Source organism: Oncorhynchus nerka, linkage group LG20, assembly GCF_034236695.1.
Source record: "Oncorhynchus nerka isolate Pitt River linkage group LG20, Oner_Uvic_2.0, whole genome shotgun sequence".
NCBI classification, from domain to species: Eukaryota; Metazoa; Chordata; class Actinopteri; order Salmoniformes; family Salmonidae; genus Oncorhynchus; species Oncorhynchus nerka.
Genome location: NC_088415.1, coordinates 1,213,262 through 1,230,853, shown reverse-complemented (window position 1 = coordinate 1,230,853; position 17,592 = coordinate 1,213,262). Strand labels below are relative to the sequence as shown.

Here is a 17,592-nt window from a genome sequence, read left to right as displayed (position 1 = left end):
GGTTCCCACTAGGAAGGGGTTCTAAAAGACACCCACCATGGGTTCCCACTAGGAAGGGGTTCTAAAAGACACCCACCATGGGTTCCCACTAGGAAGGGGTTCTAAAGACACCCACCATGGGTTCCCACTAGGAAGGGGTTCTAAAAGACACCCACCATGAGTTCCCACTAGAAGATCCACACCCAATAGGAAGGGGTTCTAAAGACACCCACCATGGGTTCCCACTAGGAAGGGGTTCTAAAAGACACCCACCATGGGTTCCCACTAGGAAGGGGTTCTAAAAGACACCCACCATGAGATCCTACTAGGAAGGGGTTCTAAAGACACCCACCATGAGATCCCACTAGAAGGGGTTCTAAAGACACCCACCATGGGTTCCCACTAGGAAGGGGTTCTAAAAGACACCCACCATGGGTTCCCACTAGGAAGGGGTTCTAAAGACACCCACCATGGGTTCCCACTAGGAAGGGGTTCTAAAAGACACCCACCATGAGATCCCACTAGGAAGGGGTTCTAAAAGACACCCACCATGGGTTCCCACTAGGAAGGGGTTCTAAAGACACCCACCATGGGTTCCACTAGGAAGATCCCCACCATAGGTTCCCAAGGAAGGGGTTCTAAAAGACACCCGCCATGGATTCCCACTAGGAAGAGGTTCTAAAGACACCCACCATGAGATCCCACTAGGAAGGGGTTCTAAAGACACCCTCCATGAGATCCCACTAGGAAGGGGTTCTAAAAGACACCCACCATGAGATCCCACTAGGAAGGAGTTCTAAAAGACACCCACCATGGGTTCCCACTAGGAATGGGTTCTAAAAGACACCCACCATGAGATCCCACTAGCAAGGGGTTCTAAAAGACACCCACCATGAGATCCCACTAGCAAGGGGTTCTAAAAGACACCCACCATGAGATCCCACTAGGAAGGGGTTCTAAAGACACCCACCATGAGATCCCACTAGGAAGGGGTTCTAAAGACACCCACCATGGGTTCCCACTAGGAAGGGGTTCTAAAGACACCCACCATGGGATCCCACTAGGAAGGGGTTCTAAAAGACACCCACCATGCGATCCCACTAGGAAGGGATTCTAAAAGACACCCACCATGGGTTCCCACTAGGAAGGGGTTCTAAAGACACCCACCATGGGTTCCCACTAGGAAGGGTTCTAAAAGACACCCACCATGGGTTCCCCACTAGGACTGTCCCACTGACTGTCCCTTTCACCTCAGCTCTGACTGTCCCTTTCACCTCAGCTCTGACTGTCCCTTTCACCTCAGCTCTGACTGTCCCTTTCACCTCAGCTCTGACTGTCCCTTCACCTCAGCTCTGACTGTCCCTTCACCTCAGCTCTGACTGTCCCTTCACCTCAGCTCTGACTGTCCCTTCACCTCAGCTCTGACTGTCCCTTCACCTCAGCTCTGACTGTCCCTTCACCTCAGCTCTGACTGTCCCTTCACCTCAGCTCTGACTGTCCCTTCACCTCAGCTCTGACTGTCCCTTCACCTCAGCTCTGACTGTCCCTTCACCTCAGCTCTGACTGTCCCTTCACCTCAGCTCTGACTGTCCCTTCACCTCAGCTCTGACTGTCCCTTCACCTCAGCTCTGACTGTCCCTTCACCTCAGCTCTGACTGTCCCTTCACCTCAGCTCTGACTGTCCCTTTCACCTCAGCTCTGACTGTCCCTTTCACCTCAGCTCTGACTGTCCCTTTCACCTCAGCTCTGACTGTCCCTTTCACCTCAGCTCTGACTGTCCCTTTCACCTCAGCTCTGACTGTCCCTTTCACCTCAGCTCTGACTGACTGTCCCTTAACCTCAGCTCTGACTGACTGTCCCTTTCACCTCAGCTCTGACTGACTGTCCCTTCACCTCAGCTCTGACTGTCCCTTTCACCTCAGCTCTGACTTTGTCTGAATCTCCTCCACAGAAAGAAAAGCTCAAGGTTGGGAGTGGAAGAGTCGGCCTTCGTAACGTAGGAAACACGGTAAGTCCTTGTGTTTGACGTGTGATGTGTGTGTCAGGGTGATGTGTGTGTGTGTCAGGGTGATGTGTGTGTGTGTCAGGGTGATGTGTGTCAGGGTGATGTGTGTGTCAGGGTGATGTGTGTGTGTGTCAGGGTGGTGTGTGTGTGTGTCAGGGTGGTGTGTGTGTGTGTCAGGGTGATGTGTGTGTGTCAGGGTGATGTGTGTGTGTCAGGGTGATGTGTGTGTGTGTCAGGGTGATGTGTGTGTGTGTCAGGGTGATGTGTGTGTGTGTCAGGGTGATGTGTGTGTGTGTCAGGGTGATGTGTGTGTGTGTCAGGGTGATGTGTGTGTGTGTCAGGGTGATGTGTGTGTGTGTCAGGGTGATGTGTGTGTGTGTCAGGGTGATGTGTGTGTGTGTCAGGGTGTGTGTGTGTGTGTCAGGGTGATGTGTGTGTGTGTGTGGGTGATGTGTGTGTGTCAGGGTGATGTGTGTGTGTGTCAGGGTGATGTGTGTGTGTGTGTCAGGGTGATGTGTGTGTGTGTCAGGGTGATGTGTGTGTGTGTGGGTGATGTGTGTGTGTGTCAGGGTGATGTGTGTGTGTGTGTGTGTGTCAGGGTGATGTGTGTGTGTGTGTGTGTGTGTCAGGGTGATGTGTGTGTGTGTGTGTGTCAGGGTGGTGTGTGTGTGTGTGTGTGTGTGTGTCAGGGTGATGTGTGTGTGTGTGTGTCAGGGTGGTGTGTGTGTGTCAGTGTGTGTGTGTGTCAGGGTGATGTGTGTGTCAGGGTGATGTGTGTGTCAGGGTGATGTGTGTGTGTCAGGGTGATGTGTGTGTGTGTGTGTGTGTCAGGGTGATGTGTGTGTGTGTGTGTGTGTCAGGGTGATGTGTGTGTGTGTCAGGGTGAGGGAAATTTGGGAAATCGGTTCAAGGGTAGGTAACATAAACGTAACCACATGTAACATATGAATCTGCATTAGTATACGCATCAAAAGTCCCAATGCAAAATTACACTTCACTTTGACATTTTTATAAGTTTTATTACTTAAAAACCGATCAGAATGCCAGATATGATGTAATATGGAGGATCTGACAGGTGTAATGGGAACTCAAACAGAAATAACTTCAAATGTAGATCCTTTTGCACTCATGACTATTGGTTTCAATTAGATTTTCATCCAACTTATTAGCAAATACTTAAATGTATTGTTACAAAACTTGCGAGGCTGCTAGCCAACTAGCCTGTTAGCCCTACCGGCTTGCTAATGTTAAGGTAATGTTAGCACTGACCCTTATTGATAATGACGCCAGAGGGGGAGGGCTGACGTTTTTCGGGCTCCTAACCAACTGTGCTATTTTGTTTGTTATTCATTTTGTTCATAATGTTGCTGCTACCGTCTCTTATGACCTATAAGAGCTTCTGGACGTCAGAACAGCGATTACTCACCTCCGAACTGGACAAATATTTTTTCTTTAATGAGTCCGACGCGAAGGATATACTGCTTCTCAGAGACAAGTCCCAAACCCTGTCACCGTGTGAAGAAAAGACAGCGGAGAAGGGTTCCTTGTAAGAATTTGCAGAGAAGTAGACGAACCACAACTACTCTCCATATTATTGGCTAACTTCAATCATTGGAAAAGAAACTGGATGATCAACGATTAAGACTCTCCAACGGGACATTTAAAAAACTGTAATATCTTATTGCAACGTACGCCTCTTGGAAGAGGGAACGCAACACCCTGCTACACTCAACTTCCCGTGGAGTGAAAGAGGTATGGGACTGTAGGTAACAATGGGATAATTAAACCCACCTGACCCTGCTGCTCTGAGCTCACCTGTGGTTAGTGATTGAGGTGTGATGGTTGTGAGTTTGGATGATTTGTTTAGTTTGTGTGCTGCAGTGTACAAAATGGATGCCTCTGTCATCGCCAAGTTTATTGAAGCGCCCTCTGTTGATCGTTTGGTGGGGTTGAGGAAAGTAGACCTTTTCGCTATAGCTTACCATTATGGACTCTTTATCCCCGAGAAAACCCTAAAGGCGGCTGAGCTTTTTGGTGCTAGTCAGGGAGGGTTTAATGAGAAAACAAATTTTCTCTTTGAAAGATGAGGAGAGGGAGGCTTCAGGAGAGGAGACGGGTAGACCTTCCGATGCCAAGTCGGAGGACCCCCTTTATCTTCTGCTTCGGGTCGTTCAGATGGGACCGCTAGGCTGAAGGAGAGGAGGAGGACCGGAGGAGGAGGAGGACCGCTAGGCTGAAGGTGACGCTGGCCCGGTTAGAAGCAGAAGATAAGCAAAAAGATAAAGCGAGACAGATGAAGTTCGATTTATAAATTATGAAAATCGACAAGGAGGTGTGACTCCACAACCTGCCAGTCATCGTACCTGCTTCGATGTGATTCAAAATATTGCGTTAGTCCCTCCGTTTCGGGAGTCGAAAGTTGATTCTTATTTCTCTGCGTTTGAGCGTGTGGCCGCTGCGCTGCATTGGCCTCTAGAGGTTTGGCCGCTCCTGTTACAATGTAAATTGTCTGGGAAAGCCCAGGAAGTAGTAGCTGCTCTCTCCCTGGACGACAGTTTACACTACGATATGGTTAAAACTGCCGTGTTGCGGGCTTATGAGTTGGTGCCTGAAGCTTATAGGCATCGCTTCAGGAACCACAAGAAACCCTCTCACCGTACATTTGTTGAATTTGCTAGGGACAAAGAGTCTCTGTTTAGTCGCTGGTGTTCAGCCAGCAAAGCTAACACCTTTGCTGATATTCAGGAGTTGATGCTGTTGGAGGACTTTAAAATCAACCTCCCAGATAGAATTGTAGTTCATTTAACCGAACAGAAAGTGATGACATTGGCCCAAGCAGCAGTGTTGGCAGATGAGTCCGCTTTTACACACAAGACTGTCTTTGGTGCGCCTCGTTTTGAAGGCCGGACGATTACGGCATCAGTGCCTCGTTCAGGTCGCTTCTCCTCCGACCCTAAGCCTTTCGCACGAAATTCATTAATGTTTTTACTGTCACCAAAAGGGTCACGTGATTGCGGACTGCCCAGTTTTTAAAAGTTTTTTATTTAACCAGGTAGGCTAGTTGAGAACAAGTTCTCATTGACAACTGTGACCTGGCCAAGATAAAGCAAAGCAGTTCAACACATACAACAACACAGAGTTACACATGGAGTAAAACAAACATACAGTCAATAATACAGTATAAACAAGTCTATATACGATGTGAGCAAATGAGGTGAGATAAGGGAGGTAAAGGCAAAAAAAAGGCCATGGTGGCAAAGTAAATACAATATAGCAAGTAAAACACTGGAATGGTAGATTTGCAGTGGAAGAATGTGCAAAGTAGAGAGAAATAATGGGGTGCAAAGGAGCTAAATAAATAAATACAGTAGAGGAAGAGGTAGTTGTTTGGGCTAAATTATAGGTGGGCTATGTACAGGTGCAGTAAACTGTGAGCTGCTCTGACAGCTGGTGCTTAAAGCTAGTGAGGGAGATAAGTGTTTCTAGTTTCAGAGATTTTTGTAGTTCGTTCCAGTCAATGGAAGCAGAGAACTGGAAGGAGAGGCGGCCAAAGAAAGAATTGGTTTTGGGGGTGACCAGAGAGATATACCTGCTGGAGCGCGTGCTACAGGTGGGAGATGCTATGGTGACCAGCGAGCTGAGATAAGGGGGGACTTTACCTAGCAGGGTCTTGTAGATGACATGGAGCCAGTGGGTTTGGCGACGAGTATGAAGCGAGGGCCAGCCAACGAGAGCATACAGGTCGCAATGGTGGGTAGTATATGGGGCTTTGGTGACAAAACGGATTGCACTGTGAGAGACTGCATCCAATTTGTTGAGTAGGGTATTGGAGGCTATTTTGTAAATGACATCGCCGAAGTCGAGGATCGGTAGGATGGTCAGTTTTACAAGGGTATGTTTGGCAGCATGAGTGAAGGATGCTTTGTTGCGAAATTGGAAGCCAATTCTAGATTTAACTTGTTGTTTGATGTGAGTCTGGAAGGAGAGTTTACAGTCTAACCAGACACCTAGGTATTTGTAGTTGTCCACGTATTCTAAGTCAGAGCCGTCCAGAGTAGTGATGCTGGACGGGCGAGCAGGTGCGGGCAGTGATCAGTTGAATAGCATGCATTTAGTTTTACTTGTATTTAAGAGCAATTGGAGGCCACGGAAGGAGAGTTGAATGGCATTGAAGCTCGTCTGGAGGGTTGTTAACACAGTGTCCAAAGAAGCGCCAGAAGTATACAGTATGGTGTCGTCTGCGTAGAGGTGGATCAGAGACACACCAGCAGCATACAGAGAAGAGAGTCGGTCCAAGAATTGAACCCTGCGGCACCCCCATAGAGACTGCCAAAGGTCCGGACAGCAGACCCTCCGATTTGACACACTGAACTCTATCAGAGAAGTAGTTGGTGAACCAGGCGAGGCAATCATTTGAGAAACCAAGGCTGTCGAGTCTGCCGATGAGGATGTGGTGATTGACAGAGTCAAAAGCCTTGGCTAGATCAATGAATACGGCTGCACAGTAATGTTTCTTATCGATGGAGGTTAAGATATCGTTTAGGACCTTGAGCGTGGCTGAGGTGCACCCATGACAAGCTCTGAAACCAGATTGCATTGCGGAGAAGGTATGGTGGGATTCGAAATGGTCGGTAATCTCGCTCTGTCTCTCTCTCTTTGTCTCTGTCTCTCTCTGTCGCTCTCTCTCTTGCTCTGTCTCTCTCTGTCTCTCTCTGTCTCTCTGTCTCTCTCTCGCTCTGTCTCTCTCGCTCTGTCTCTCTCGCTCTGTCTCTCTCGCTCTGTCTCTCTCGCTCTGTCTCTCTCGCTCTGTCTCTCTCGCTCTGTCTCTCTCGCTCTGTCTCTCTCTCTCTTGCTCTGTCTCTCTCTCTCTTGCTCTGTTTCTCTCTCTCTGCTCTGTCTGTCTCTCTCGCTCTGTCTCTCTGTCTGTCTCTTGCTCTGTCTCTCTCTTGCTCTGTTTCTCTCTCTCTGTCTCTCTCGCTCTGTCTCTCTCTCTCGCTCTGTCTCTCGCTCTGTCTGTCTCTCTCTCTGTCTCTGTCTCTCGCTCTGTCTCTCGCTCTGTCTCTCGCTCTGTCTCTCGCTCTGTCTCTCGCTCTGTCTCTCTCTCGCTCTCTCTCTCTCTCTCAGTGTTTTCTGAATGCGGTGGTTCAGTGTCTATCTCACACCAGAGGTCTGAGGGACTACTGTCTGGTCAAAGCCTACAGACAGGAGATGTGCAGTAGAGAGGAACCACACCTCATGGAGGGTAAAATACAACCTTTTCCTTTCGTCTTTCCCTTTCCTCTCTTTCAGCGTTTTGGTTCTCTGACCTCTAACCTCTCCCACCCAGCGTTCTCCCAGGTGCTGTTGAGTCTCTGGGATGTGAACGAAGAAAACCATAACACAGAAGTGAATCCTGGGAAGTTCTACAGCATCTTCAAAGAGGCGGTGCCTTACTTCAGCGGATACAGGTGTGTGGTGGTCGGCGTGTGGTGGTCGGCGTGTGGTGGTCGGCGTGTGGTGGGCGGCGTGTGGTGGTCGGCGTGTGGTGGTCGGCGTGTGGTGGTCGGCGTGTGGTGGTCGGCGTGTGGTGGTCGGCGTGTGGTGGTCGGCGTGTGGTGGTCGGCGTGTGCCGGTCGGTGTGTGGTGGTCGGTGTGTCACTGACAGTCACTCAATTAGCCAGTCACTGACAGTCACTCAATTAGCCAGTCACTGACAGTCACTCAATTAGCCAGTCACTGACAGTCACTCAATTAGCCAGTCACTGACAGTCACTCAATTAGCCAGTCACTGACAGTCACTCAATTAGCCAGTCACTGACAGTCACTCAATTAGCCAGTCACTGACAGTCACTCAATTAGCCAGTCACTGACAGTCACTCAATTAGCCAGTCACTGACAGTCACTCAATTAGCCCATGTTAGCTAACATTTTTCTTTAGATTGATTGGTAAGTTGGTCAAGCGGCCAGCTATCTAAACTTGTAGTAATCATTGCCGAATTATCACCCGGGCATGAAGGGCACGTGCCCAGGTGGCCTGACTTTCAAGGGGCACCCCATTGATTTTGTCATTTTCACTCAGATATCATAATGACATGGCTTAAGTCACGGAAAAATGTGTAGAATTTAAAAGTAAATTCTCCACACCATGGCAAAATGTGTAAAACCTCAGGAAATGATCTGAAAAACGGACATTTCCTCACCCCATAGCAAAATGATTAGCATATATTAACATATAATAACACATAACATATATTTAGTTATAAAATTGCTAAATGTTCTCTCTGCCCCATGTCAAAATGTGTAGATTTAAAGGAAATTAACTTTAAAACAAAAATCTCTTTAAAGACCAAATCTCGTCTCCCAAAAGAATAGAGCCGGCCGTGTGTGTGCACGTGCAAAACTATTGTAAAGCAGTGAGAACGTCTCTACTTCCTTCCAGTCAACAGGATGCTCAGGAGTTTCTGAGGTTCTTATTGGACAGGCTTCACTGTGAGATCAACCGCCGGCCGTACGTCTGGCTCACCAGCCTGGAGCCTGAACCCAAATGCACCACAGTCAGGTACAGAGACATGGAAGGGTCCAAATGCACTAAAGACCTAATGACCTACTGAGGCAAGATTCAACCTCTAGTCCTAAATATAAACGTTCCACCCTCTTTCTAACTCTCTCTCTCTCTGTCTCTATCTCTCTCTCTATCTCTCTCTATCTCTCTCTGTCTCTCTATCTCTCTCTCTCTATCTCTCTCTCTCTCTCTATCTCTCTCTCTATCTCTCTCTGTCTCTCTATCTCTCTCTATCTCTCTCTGTCTCTGTGTCTGTCTCTGTCTCTGTCTCTCTCTCTGTCTCTCTCTCTGTCTCTCTCTTTCTGTCTCCCCCTCTCAGGATTGACTCTCAGGATTGTCTGCAATGTGGAAGAGACACCTGGAGAGGGACGACAGTAAGATCGTTGGTGAGCATGAAGAGATTTGGAGTTGCTGATCACAGTATTGTAACCTTTTATTGTTATCGTGATCTATTCCTCTCTCTCTCTGTTTCTCTCTCTCTCTCTCTCTCTGTCTCTCTCTGTCTCTCTGTCTCTCTGTCTCTCTCTCTCTGTCTCTCTCTGTCTCTCTCTGTGTCTCTCTGTCTCTCTCTCTCTGTCTGTGTCTCTCTCTGTCTCTGTCTCTCTCTCTCTCTCTCTCTCTTTCTCTGTCTGTGTCTCTCTCAGATCTGTTTACAGGTCAGCTGCGTAGTTCTCTCCACTGCTCTGTGTGTTCTCACTACTCCACCTGCTTCGACGTCTTCTGTGACCTGTCTCTACCCGTCCCTAAGAGGAGTGCAGCAGGGGGCGGGTCTCTGAGGGAGTGTCTTGATCTGTTCACACAGGAAGAGAAGCTGGACGAGGAGAACGCTCCCGTAAGACAACACTGTATTTTTCAGTGTTTTCCAGAAGTACTAAACAAGCTACTTTTTTCCCCTTCATTAACTCGGCCAACTGAATAAAGTCAATCTCCTAAACCGCTTTGCTATTCATAAATCCAACAACATAGTTATATGTCCATGGTATCTCATCTAGACAGTAAACCAAATATCTTGTTTGTGTTTTCCTAGTATTCAAGTCCTGCCGGTGACCGCTAAAGTGACTTGTCAGTGTTGCCTGATGAGTTGGGATGTTCAGGAACAAAGCAATAGGGTCCAGCTGTTTACGTCATCTCTCGGGGCCGGTCATCTCTCGGGGCCGGTCATCTCTCGGGGCCGGTCATCTCTCGGTGCCGGTCATCTCTCGGTGCTCGGTCATCTCTCGGGAGTGGATCCCCACCGGTAGCCTTGTCTGGAACGTCCCCTACTGGTAAGTGTCTAGAACGTCCCCCCGTGTCTGGACCCCCTACAGGTAGGTAGCCCCCTTGTCTGGAGCCGTGTCGTCCCCCCTACAGGTAGCCGTGTCTGGAACGTCCCCTACAGGTAGCCGTGTCTGGAACGTCCCCTACGTCCCCTAGGTAGCCGTGTCTGGAACGTCCCCTACAGGTAGCAGTGTCTAGAACGTCCCCTACAGGTAGCCGTGTCTGGAACGTCCCCTACAGGTAGCCGTGTCTGGAACGTCCCCTACAGGTAGCCGTGTCTGGAACGTCCCCTACAGGTAGCCGTGTCTGGAACGTCCCCTACAGGTAGCCGTGTCTGGAACGAACGTCCCTACAGGTAGCCGTGTCTGGAACGTCCCCTACAGGTAGCCGTGGTCTGGAACGTCCCCTACAGGTAGCCCCCACAGTGTCTGGAACGGAACGTCCCCTACAGGTAGCCGTGTCTGGAACGTCCCCCCCACCGGTAGCCGTGTCTGGGAACGCGTCCCCCCACACGGTACAGGTAGCAGTGTCTGGAACGTCCCCTACAGGTAGCCGTGTCTGGAACGTCCCCACCGTGGTAGCAGTGTCTGGAACGTCCCCCCCACCGGTGGCAGTGTCTGGAACGTCCCCCACCGGTGGCAGTGTCTGGAACGTCCCCCACCGGTGGCAGTGTCTGGGTAGCACGTCCCCCACCGGTGGCAGTGTCTGGAACGTCCCCTACAGGTAGCAGTGTCTGGAACGTCCCCTACAGGTAGCCGTGTCTGGAACGTCCCCACCGGTAGCAGTGTCTGGAACGTCCCCTACCGGTGTCTGGAGCCGTGTCTGGAACGTCCCCTACAGGTAGCCGTGTCTGGAACGTCCCCTACAGGTAGCCGTGTCTGGGCGTCCCCTACAGGTAGCCGTGTCTGGAACGTCCCCTACAGGTAGCCGTGTCTGGAACGTCCCCTACAGGTAGCAGTGTCGTGTCTGGAACGTCCCCTACAGGTAGCCGTGTCTGGAACGTCCCCCCTACAGGTAGCCGTGTCTGGAACGTCCCCTACAGGTAGCCCCCCACCGTCTGGAACGTCCCCTACAGGTAGCCGTGTCTGGAACGTCCCCCACCGGTACAGGTAGCCCCCCACCGTGTCTGGAACGAACGTCCCCCTACAGGTAGCCGTGTCTGGAACGTCCCCTACAGGTAGCCGTGTCTGGAACGTCCCCTACAGGTAGCCCCACCGGTAGCGTGTCTGGAACGTCCCCACAGGTAGCCCCACCGTGTCTGGAACGTCCCCACAGGTAGCCGTGTCTGTCTGGAACGTCCCCACCGGTAGCGTCCCCCTACAGGTAGCCGTGTCTGGAACGTCCCCTACAGGTAGCCGTGTCTGGAACGTCCCCTACAGGTAGCCGTGTCTGGAACGTCCCCTACCGGTAGGGAACGGGTGGGTGGGTGCTGCTATGGTGACCAGTGAGCTGAGATAAGGCTTTACCAAGCAAAGACTTATAATTGTTTTTATATGGTTCCTTTCTAAACGTACACTCCTTTCGACACCCCCACTTTTCCTCAGAGATGACCTATCAGCAGCATAGAGACCCTGAAACATCTGCTCTGATGACCTATCAGCAGCATAGAGACCCTGAACCATCTGCTCTGATGACCTGTCAGCAACATAGAGACCCTGAACCATCTGCTCTGATGACCTATCAGCAACATAGAGACCCTGAACCATCTGCTCTGATGACCTATCAGCAGCATAGAGACCCTGAACCATCTGCTCTGATGACCTATCAGCAGCATAGAGACCCTGAACCATCTGCTCTGATGACCTGTCAGCAACATAGAGACCCTGAACCATCTGCTCTGATGACCTATCAGCAACATAGAGACCCTGAACCATCTGCTCTGATGACCTATCAGCAGCATAGAGACCTATCAGCAGCATAGAGACCTGAACCATCTGCTCTGATGACCTGTCATGACAACATAGAGACCCTGAACCATCTGCTCTGATGACCTATCAGCAACATAGAGACCCTGAACCATCTGCTCTGATGACCTATCAGCAGCATAGAGACCCTGAACCATCTGATTACCTATCAGCAGCATAGAGACCCTGAACCATCTGCTCTGATGACCTATCAGCAGCATAGAGACCCTGAGAGATGACCTATCAGCAGCATAGAGACCCTGAACCATCTGCTCTGATGACCTATCAGCAGCATAGAGACCCTGAACCATCTGATGACCTATCAGCAGCATAGAGACCCTGAACCATCTGCTCTGATGACCTATCAGCAGCATAGAGACCCTGAACCATCTGCTCTGATGACCTATCAGCAACATAGAGACCCTGAACCATCTGCTCTGATGACCTGTCAGCAACATAGAGACCCTGAACCAGATGACCTATCAGCAGCATAGAGACCCTGAACCATCTGCTCTGATGACCTGTCAGCAACATAGAGACCCTGAACCATCTGCTCTGATGACCTATCAGCAGCATAGAGACCCTGAAGCATCTCCTCTGAGAGATGACATCCAGCCGGACACCTCTCGAACAAAGACTATTTTTGAACTGGTCTTTTAGGTAAAACTGAACCGAATCGCATCGGTGTGAGAGCAGTTCAATTGGCTCCTTAATTTGCACACTGACAGGCTTACGACTTCTTTAGCATTTATCTGCAGATGCAGGAACAATAGGTGGTGGACAGAGAGACTCATTCTGGTCCCAAAAAAAATAGGAAATAAGAAAAAACGATGAAAGGATATATAAGCTAATGTCATGATACTTATAGTAATATTATGGATATAGGCCTACTGTGTCCACCATGGAGACTGCTGCTTTGTGTGTAGCAGAGGCCATAACAAGCAGGTCTATTCCTCGCTGTCTGACTTTGAATAAAACGGGGTGAACAACATTTTTGCATTTAAAAAAAAAAAAAAAAAATTTTTCCTGCAATTCTATATTTTTTTCTTCCACAGGGAATCCATGTAAATATAACAGAACACAACCTTTGTCTGTTTTCGCTACAATAAACTGAAGTGAAAGAGGAGATTATATTTAGTTTTTTTTTTGCCACAAATTAAATTCAAAGGGTAGACGGCTAGTTTTTCTGACTAAATGACTAATCTACTGCCTTCCCTTGTCAGCAGGATGTCTATGAGTCACAGAGTTGGTAGGGTTTCAGACCTGTCAATCAATCACTGTGGGTGTCCTGACAACCCCAACCTAACAGTGATCCATTCACAGGCCTAACTGTTAAAGGAATAGTTCACCCAAATTACAATATGAAACAGTTCTTTCCTTACTCTTAAGTGTTCAAACCAATATAATACACACTTTGAAGAACAACTTGCGGTTAAACTGTGAATATGCCTTTTAATCTCAAGAGAAGGAAAGGTTTAATTGTTAAAAAAAATATTTAGTTCCATAGAAAACAGACCGTCGTATAAGCTAGTAAAGGCCAATTCAAAGCTGTGTTTGTTAGGAACGGACAAAAAGCTGTGACACCAATCAGCCCCCCCCCCGTCTCACCCATGAGACGATCCCAATCATCTACCTACCTCACTTGCAGTAGTGGTTGATCCGCTAAAGACCATGGTGCTTGCATCAGTGTATTAGATCTGAACCGGTTTGCATGTCACGGTATATGGTGTGTAGGAGTACAGTGTGAATTCAAGGGCACTTTCTATCTCTCATACCTTTTACTTATTTTGACCAATCTGAGGAGGTAAAGTTCGTTAAAGTATTCAATAATTTATCTGTGTATTTGGCCCCCAATTGGAATCAAATCATTACAATGTCCACAGCGACAGCGAGCTGCTTCTGCAACAAATTGAAATGTCAGGGGCCTCTGGGCCTCCCTAGCGTTGAACTACCTGGCTGGCTACCCCATGTACTCCCTACGTTGAACTCCTGGCTGGCTACTCCATGTACTCCTATTGTTGAACTCCTGGCTGGCTACTCCATGTACTCCCCAAAGCGTTGAACTCCCTGGCTGGCTACCCATGTAATCCCAGCGTTGAACTCCTGGCTGGCTACTCCATGTACCTACCCAGCTTGAACTCCCTGGCTGGCTAAAGACCCATGTAACATCCCCAGCTGAACCCTGGTTTGGCTATCACATATATGGTCCCCAGCGTTGAACTCCTGGCTGGCTACTCCATGTACTCCTTTTTATTGTTTTGACCAATCCCTGGGAGGCTACGCCATGTACTCCCAGCGTTGAACTCCCTGGCTGGCTTATCCATGTACCCCAGCGTTGAACTCCCTGGCTGGCTACTCCATGTACTGCTTCTGCAACAAATTGAACTCCTGGGGCTACTCCATGTACTCCCCAGCGTTGAACTCCCTGGCTGGCTACTCCATGTACTCCCCAGCGTTGAACTCCCTGGCTGGCTACTCCATGTACTCCCCAGCGTTGAACTCCCTGGCTGGCTACTCCATGTACTCCCCAGCGTTGAACTCCCTGGCTGGCTACTCCATGTACTCCCCAGCGTTGAACTCCCTGGCTGGCTACTCCATGTACTCCCCAGCGTTGAACTCCCTGGCTGGCTACTCCATGTACTCCCCAGCGTTGAACTCCCTGGCTGGTCACTCCATGTACTTACGGGAGACACCTTGAAAAGTTCATTTCAAATACTTTGTCTTTATGCCTGTTAGAGCTGGCCAGGCTTAATAAACCAATAGAAAGGTCCCAAAAACTTCAAACCCCGCCCATTAGGTTAGGGCCCCATTGGCACTCCAGGCAGACTCAAACAAACACTCAAAAAGTATTTGAACATGAGGTCTGATCGTTTTTCTCTGAGAGTAGAAAACCATTGAGAAAGACAGTTTTCATGGATGGAGAATATCAACACCCTAGCCTGTGACATTGTTCCTCCATTCAGTGTGTATTTCAAATGTGTGTGTGTGTGTGTGTGTGTGTTGCAGATGTGCGAGAGGTGTAACAGACGGACAGAGAGCACCAAGAGGCTGACCATCCAGAGATTCCCACAGGTCATCGTCATGCGTATCCTTAGTAACGCTAACTTAGCAACACTTCCTCATCTACCTACCTCACTTGCAGTAGTGGTTGACGTCAAAGACCTTAACATCAGTGTATTAGATCTGAACCGGTTTGCCATGTCACGGTATATGGTGTGTCGGAGTACAGTGTGTGTCTCCTTCCCTCTGACCAGCCTGGATTTGGGGCCCTACGGACCGGTCGACTGTGGTAATCTCTGTCTCTCTCTCTCTGTCTCTACCCCTCTCTCTCTCTGTCTCTCTCTCTCTGTCTCTCTCTCTCTGTCTCTACCTCTCTACCCCTCTCTCTCTCTCTGTCTCTCTCTCTGTCTCTCTCTCTCTGTCTCTACCTCTCTGTCTCTCTCTCCTCTCTGTCTGTCTCTCTCTCTCTCTCTGTCTCTCCCTGTCTCTCTCTCTCTGTCTCTCCCTGTCTCTACCTCTGTCTCTACCTCTCTGTCTCTACCTCTGTCTCTACCTCTCTGTCTCTACCTCTGTCTCTACCTCTCTGTCTCTCTCTGTCTCTGTCTCTCTCTCTGTCTCTCCCTCTCTGTCTCTACCTCTCTGTCTCTACCTCTCTACCCCTCTCTCTCTGTCTCTCTCTCTCTGTCTCTACCTCTCTACCCCTCTCTCTCTCTGTCTCTACCTCTCTCTCTCTCTCCTCTCTGTCTCTCCCTGTCTCTCTCTCTCTGTCTCTCTCTGTCTGTCTCTCTCTGTCTGTCTCTGTCTGTCTGTCTCTGTCTGTCTCTACCTCTCTGTCTCTACCTCTCTGTCTCTACCGCTCTGTCTCTCTCTCTCTCTGTCTCTCTCTCTCTGTCTCTACCTCTCTGTCTCTATCTCTCTCTCCCTCTCTGTCTCTCCCTCTCTGTCTCTTGTAGAAAACATTTTTCCCTCAGAACAGCCCCAATTCAGTGGGGGATGAACGCTACAAGGTGTTGAAAGCGTTCCACAGGGATGCTGGTCCATGTTGACTCTACAAGGTGTCTAAAGCGTTCCACAGGGATGCTGGTCCATGTTGACTCTACAAGGTGTCGAAAGCGTTCCACAGGGATGCTGGTCCATGTTGACTCTACAAGGTGATGAAAGCGTTCCACAGGGATGCTGGTCCAAGGTGTCTACTCTACAGGGATGGTCCATGTTGACTCTACAAGGTGTCGAAAGCGTTCCACAGGGATGCTGGCCCATGTTGACGCCAATGCTTCCCACAGTTGGCTAGATGTCCTTTGGGTGGTGGACCATTCTTTGATACACATGGGAAACTGAGCGTGGAAAAACCCAGCAGCGTTGCAGTTCTTGACACTCCTGGCACCTACTACCATACCCCGTTCAAAGGCACCTACTACCATACCCCGTTCAAAGGCACCTACTACCATACCCCGTTCAAAGGCACCTACTACCATACCCCGTTCAAAGGCACTTCAATCGTTTCTCTTGCCCCTTCACCCTCTGAATGGCACACATACCCAATCCATGTCTCAATTGTCTCGAGGCTTTAAAACCTGTCTCCTCCTCTTCGTCTAAACGGATTTTGAAGTGGTTGAAACAGGTGGCATCAAAATTCCCCTGGTCAGTCTTTCATGGATACTTGTCGTTATACTGTATCTCCATTTCTCTTCTTTCTTTTTATAAAAAAAAGTGTTTTATTTTTTTTACACCCTTTTTGCTCCCCAACGTCGTGGTATCCAATTGTTAGTAGTTCCTATCTTGTCTCATCGCTACAACACCCGTACGGGCTCGGGAGAGATGAAGGTTGAAAGTCACGCGTCCTCCGAAACACAACCCAACAGTCTTTCTCCCTCCTCCTCCCCTGCTCTCTTTATATTTCCCATTACCTCGCGCATCCAACCCGGAAGCCAGCCGCACCAATGTGTCGGAGGAGGAAACACCATAACACCTGGAAGCCAGCCGCACCAATGTGTCGGAGGAGGAAACACCATAACACCTGGAAGCCAGCCGCACCAATGTGTCGGAGGAGGAAACACCATAACACCTGGAAGCCAGCCGCACCAATGTGTCGGAGGAGGAAACACCATAACACCTGGAAGCCAGCCGCACCAATGTGTCGGAGGAGGAAACACCTGGCGCCCTGGTCAGCGTGCACTGCGCCCGGCCCGCCACTAGGAGTCGCTAGAGCGCGATGAGACAATGATATCCCTACCGGCCAAACCCTCCCGGACAATTGTGCGTCGCCCCATGGACCTCCCTGTCGCGGCTGCGACAGGGCCTGGGCTCGAACCCAGAGTCTCTCTTTCTATCGCTCCCTCCTCCTCCCCTGCTCTCTTTATATTTCCCATTATCTCTTGTCTTCCTCCCTCCTCCTCCCCTGCTCTGTCTTTCCTCCCTCCTCCTCCCCTGCTCTCTTTATATTTCCCATTACCTCTTGTCTTCCTCCCTCCTCCTCCCCTGCTCTCTTTATATTTCCCATGACCTCTTGTCTTTCTCCCTCCTCCTCCCCTGCTCTCTTTATATTTCCCATGACCTCTTGTCTTTCTCCTCCCCTGCTCTCTTTATATTTCCCATGACCTCTTGTCTTTCTCTCCTCCTCCCCTGCTCTCTTTATATTTCCCATGACCTCTTGTCTTTCTCCCTCCTCCTCCCCTGCTCTCTTTATATTTCCCATGACCTCTTGTCTTCCTCCTCCCCTGCTCTCTTTATATTTCCCATGACCTCTTGTCTTTCTCCCTCCTCCTCCCCTGCTCTCTTTATATTTCCCATGACCTCTTGTCTTTCTCCTCCCCTCCTCCTCTTGTCTTCCTCCTCCCCTGCTCTCTTTATATTTCCCATGACCTCTTGTCTTTCTCCCTCCTCCTCCCCTGCTCTCTTTATATTTC

At 49.5% G+C, this 17,592-nt stretch overlaps 1 protein-coding gene across 1 annotated transcript in view; it reads left to right on the top strand.

Moving 5' to 3' along the window:
• Positions 1–17,592, top strand: part of usp21 (ubiquitin specific peptidase 21) — a 36,768-nt gene that overhangs the window by 15,757 nt on the left and 3,419 nt on the right. The window contains 8 exon segments of the mRNA XM_065005117.1: positions 1,931–1,987; positions 7,109–7,226; positions 7,311–7,431; positions 8,403–8,517; positions 8,845–8,911; positions 9,170–9,357; positions 14,693–14,771; positions 14,868–14,975. Coding sequence (XP_064861189.1) covers positions 1,931–1,987; positions 7,109–7,226; positions 7,311–7,431; positions 8,403–8,517; positions 8,845–8,911; positions 9,170–9,357; positions 14,693–14,771; positions 14,868–14,975 — 853 coding nt within the window.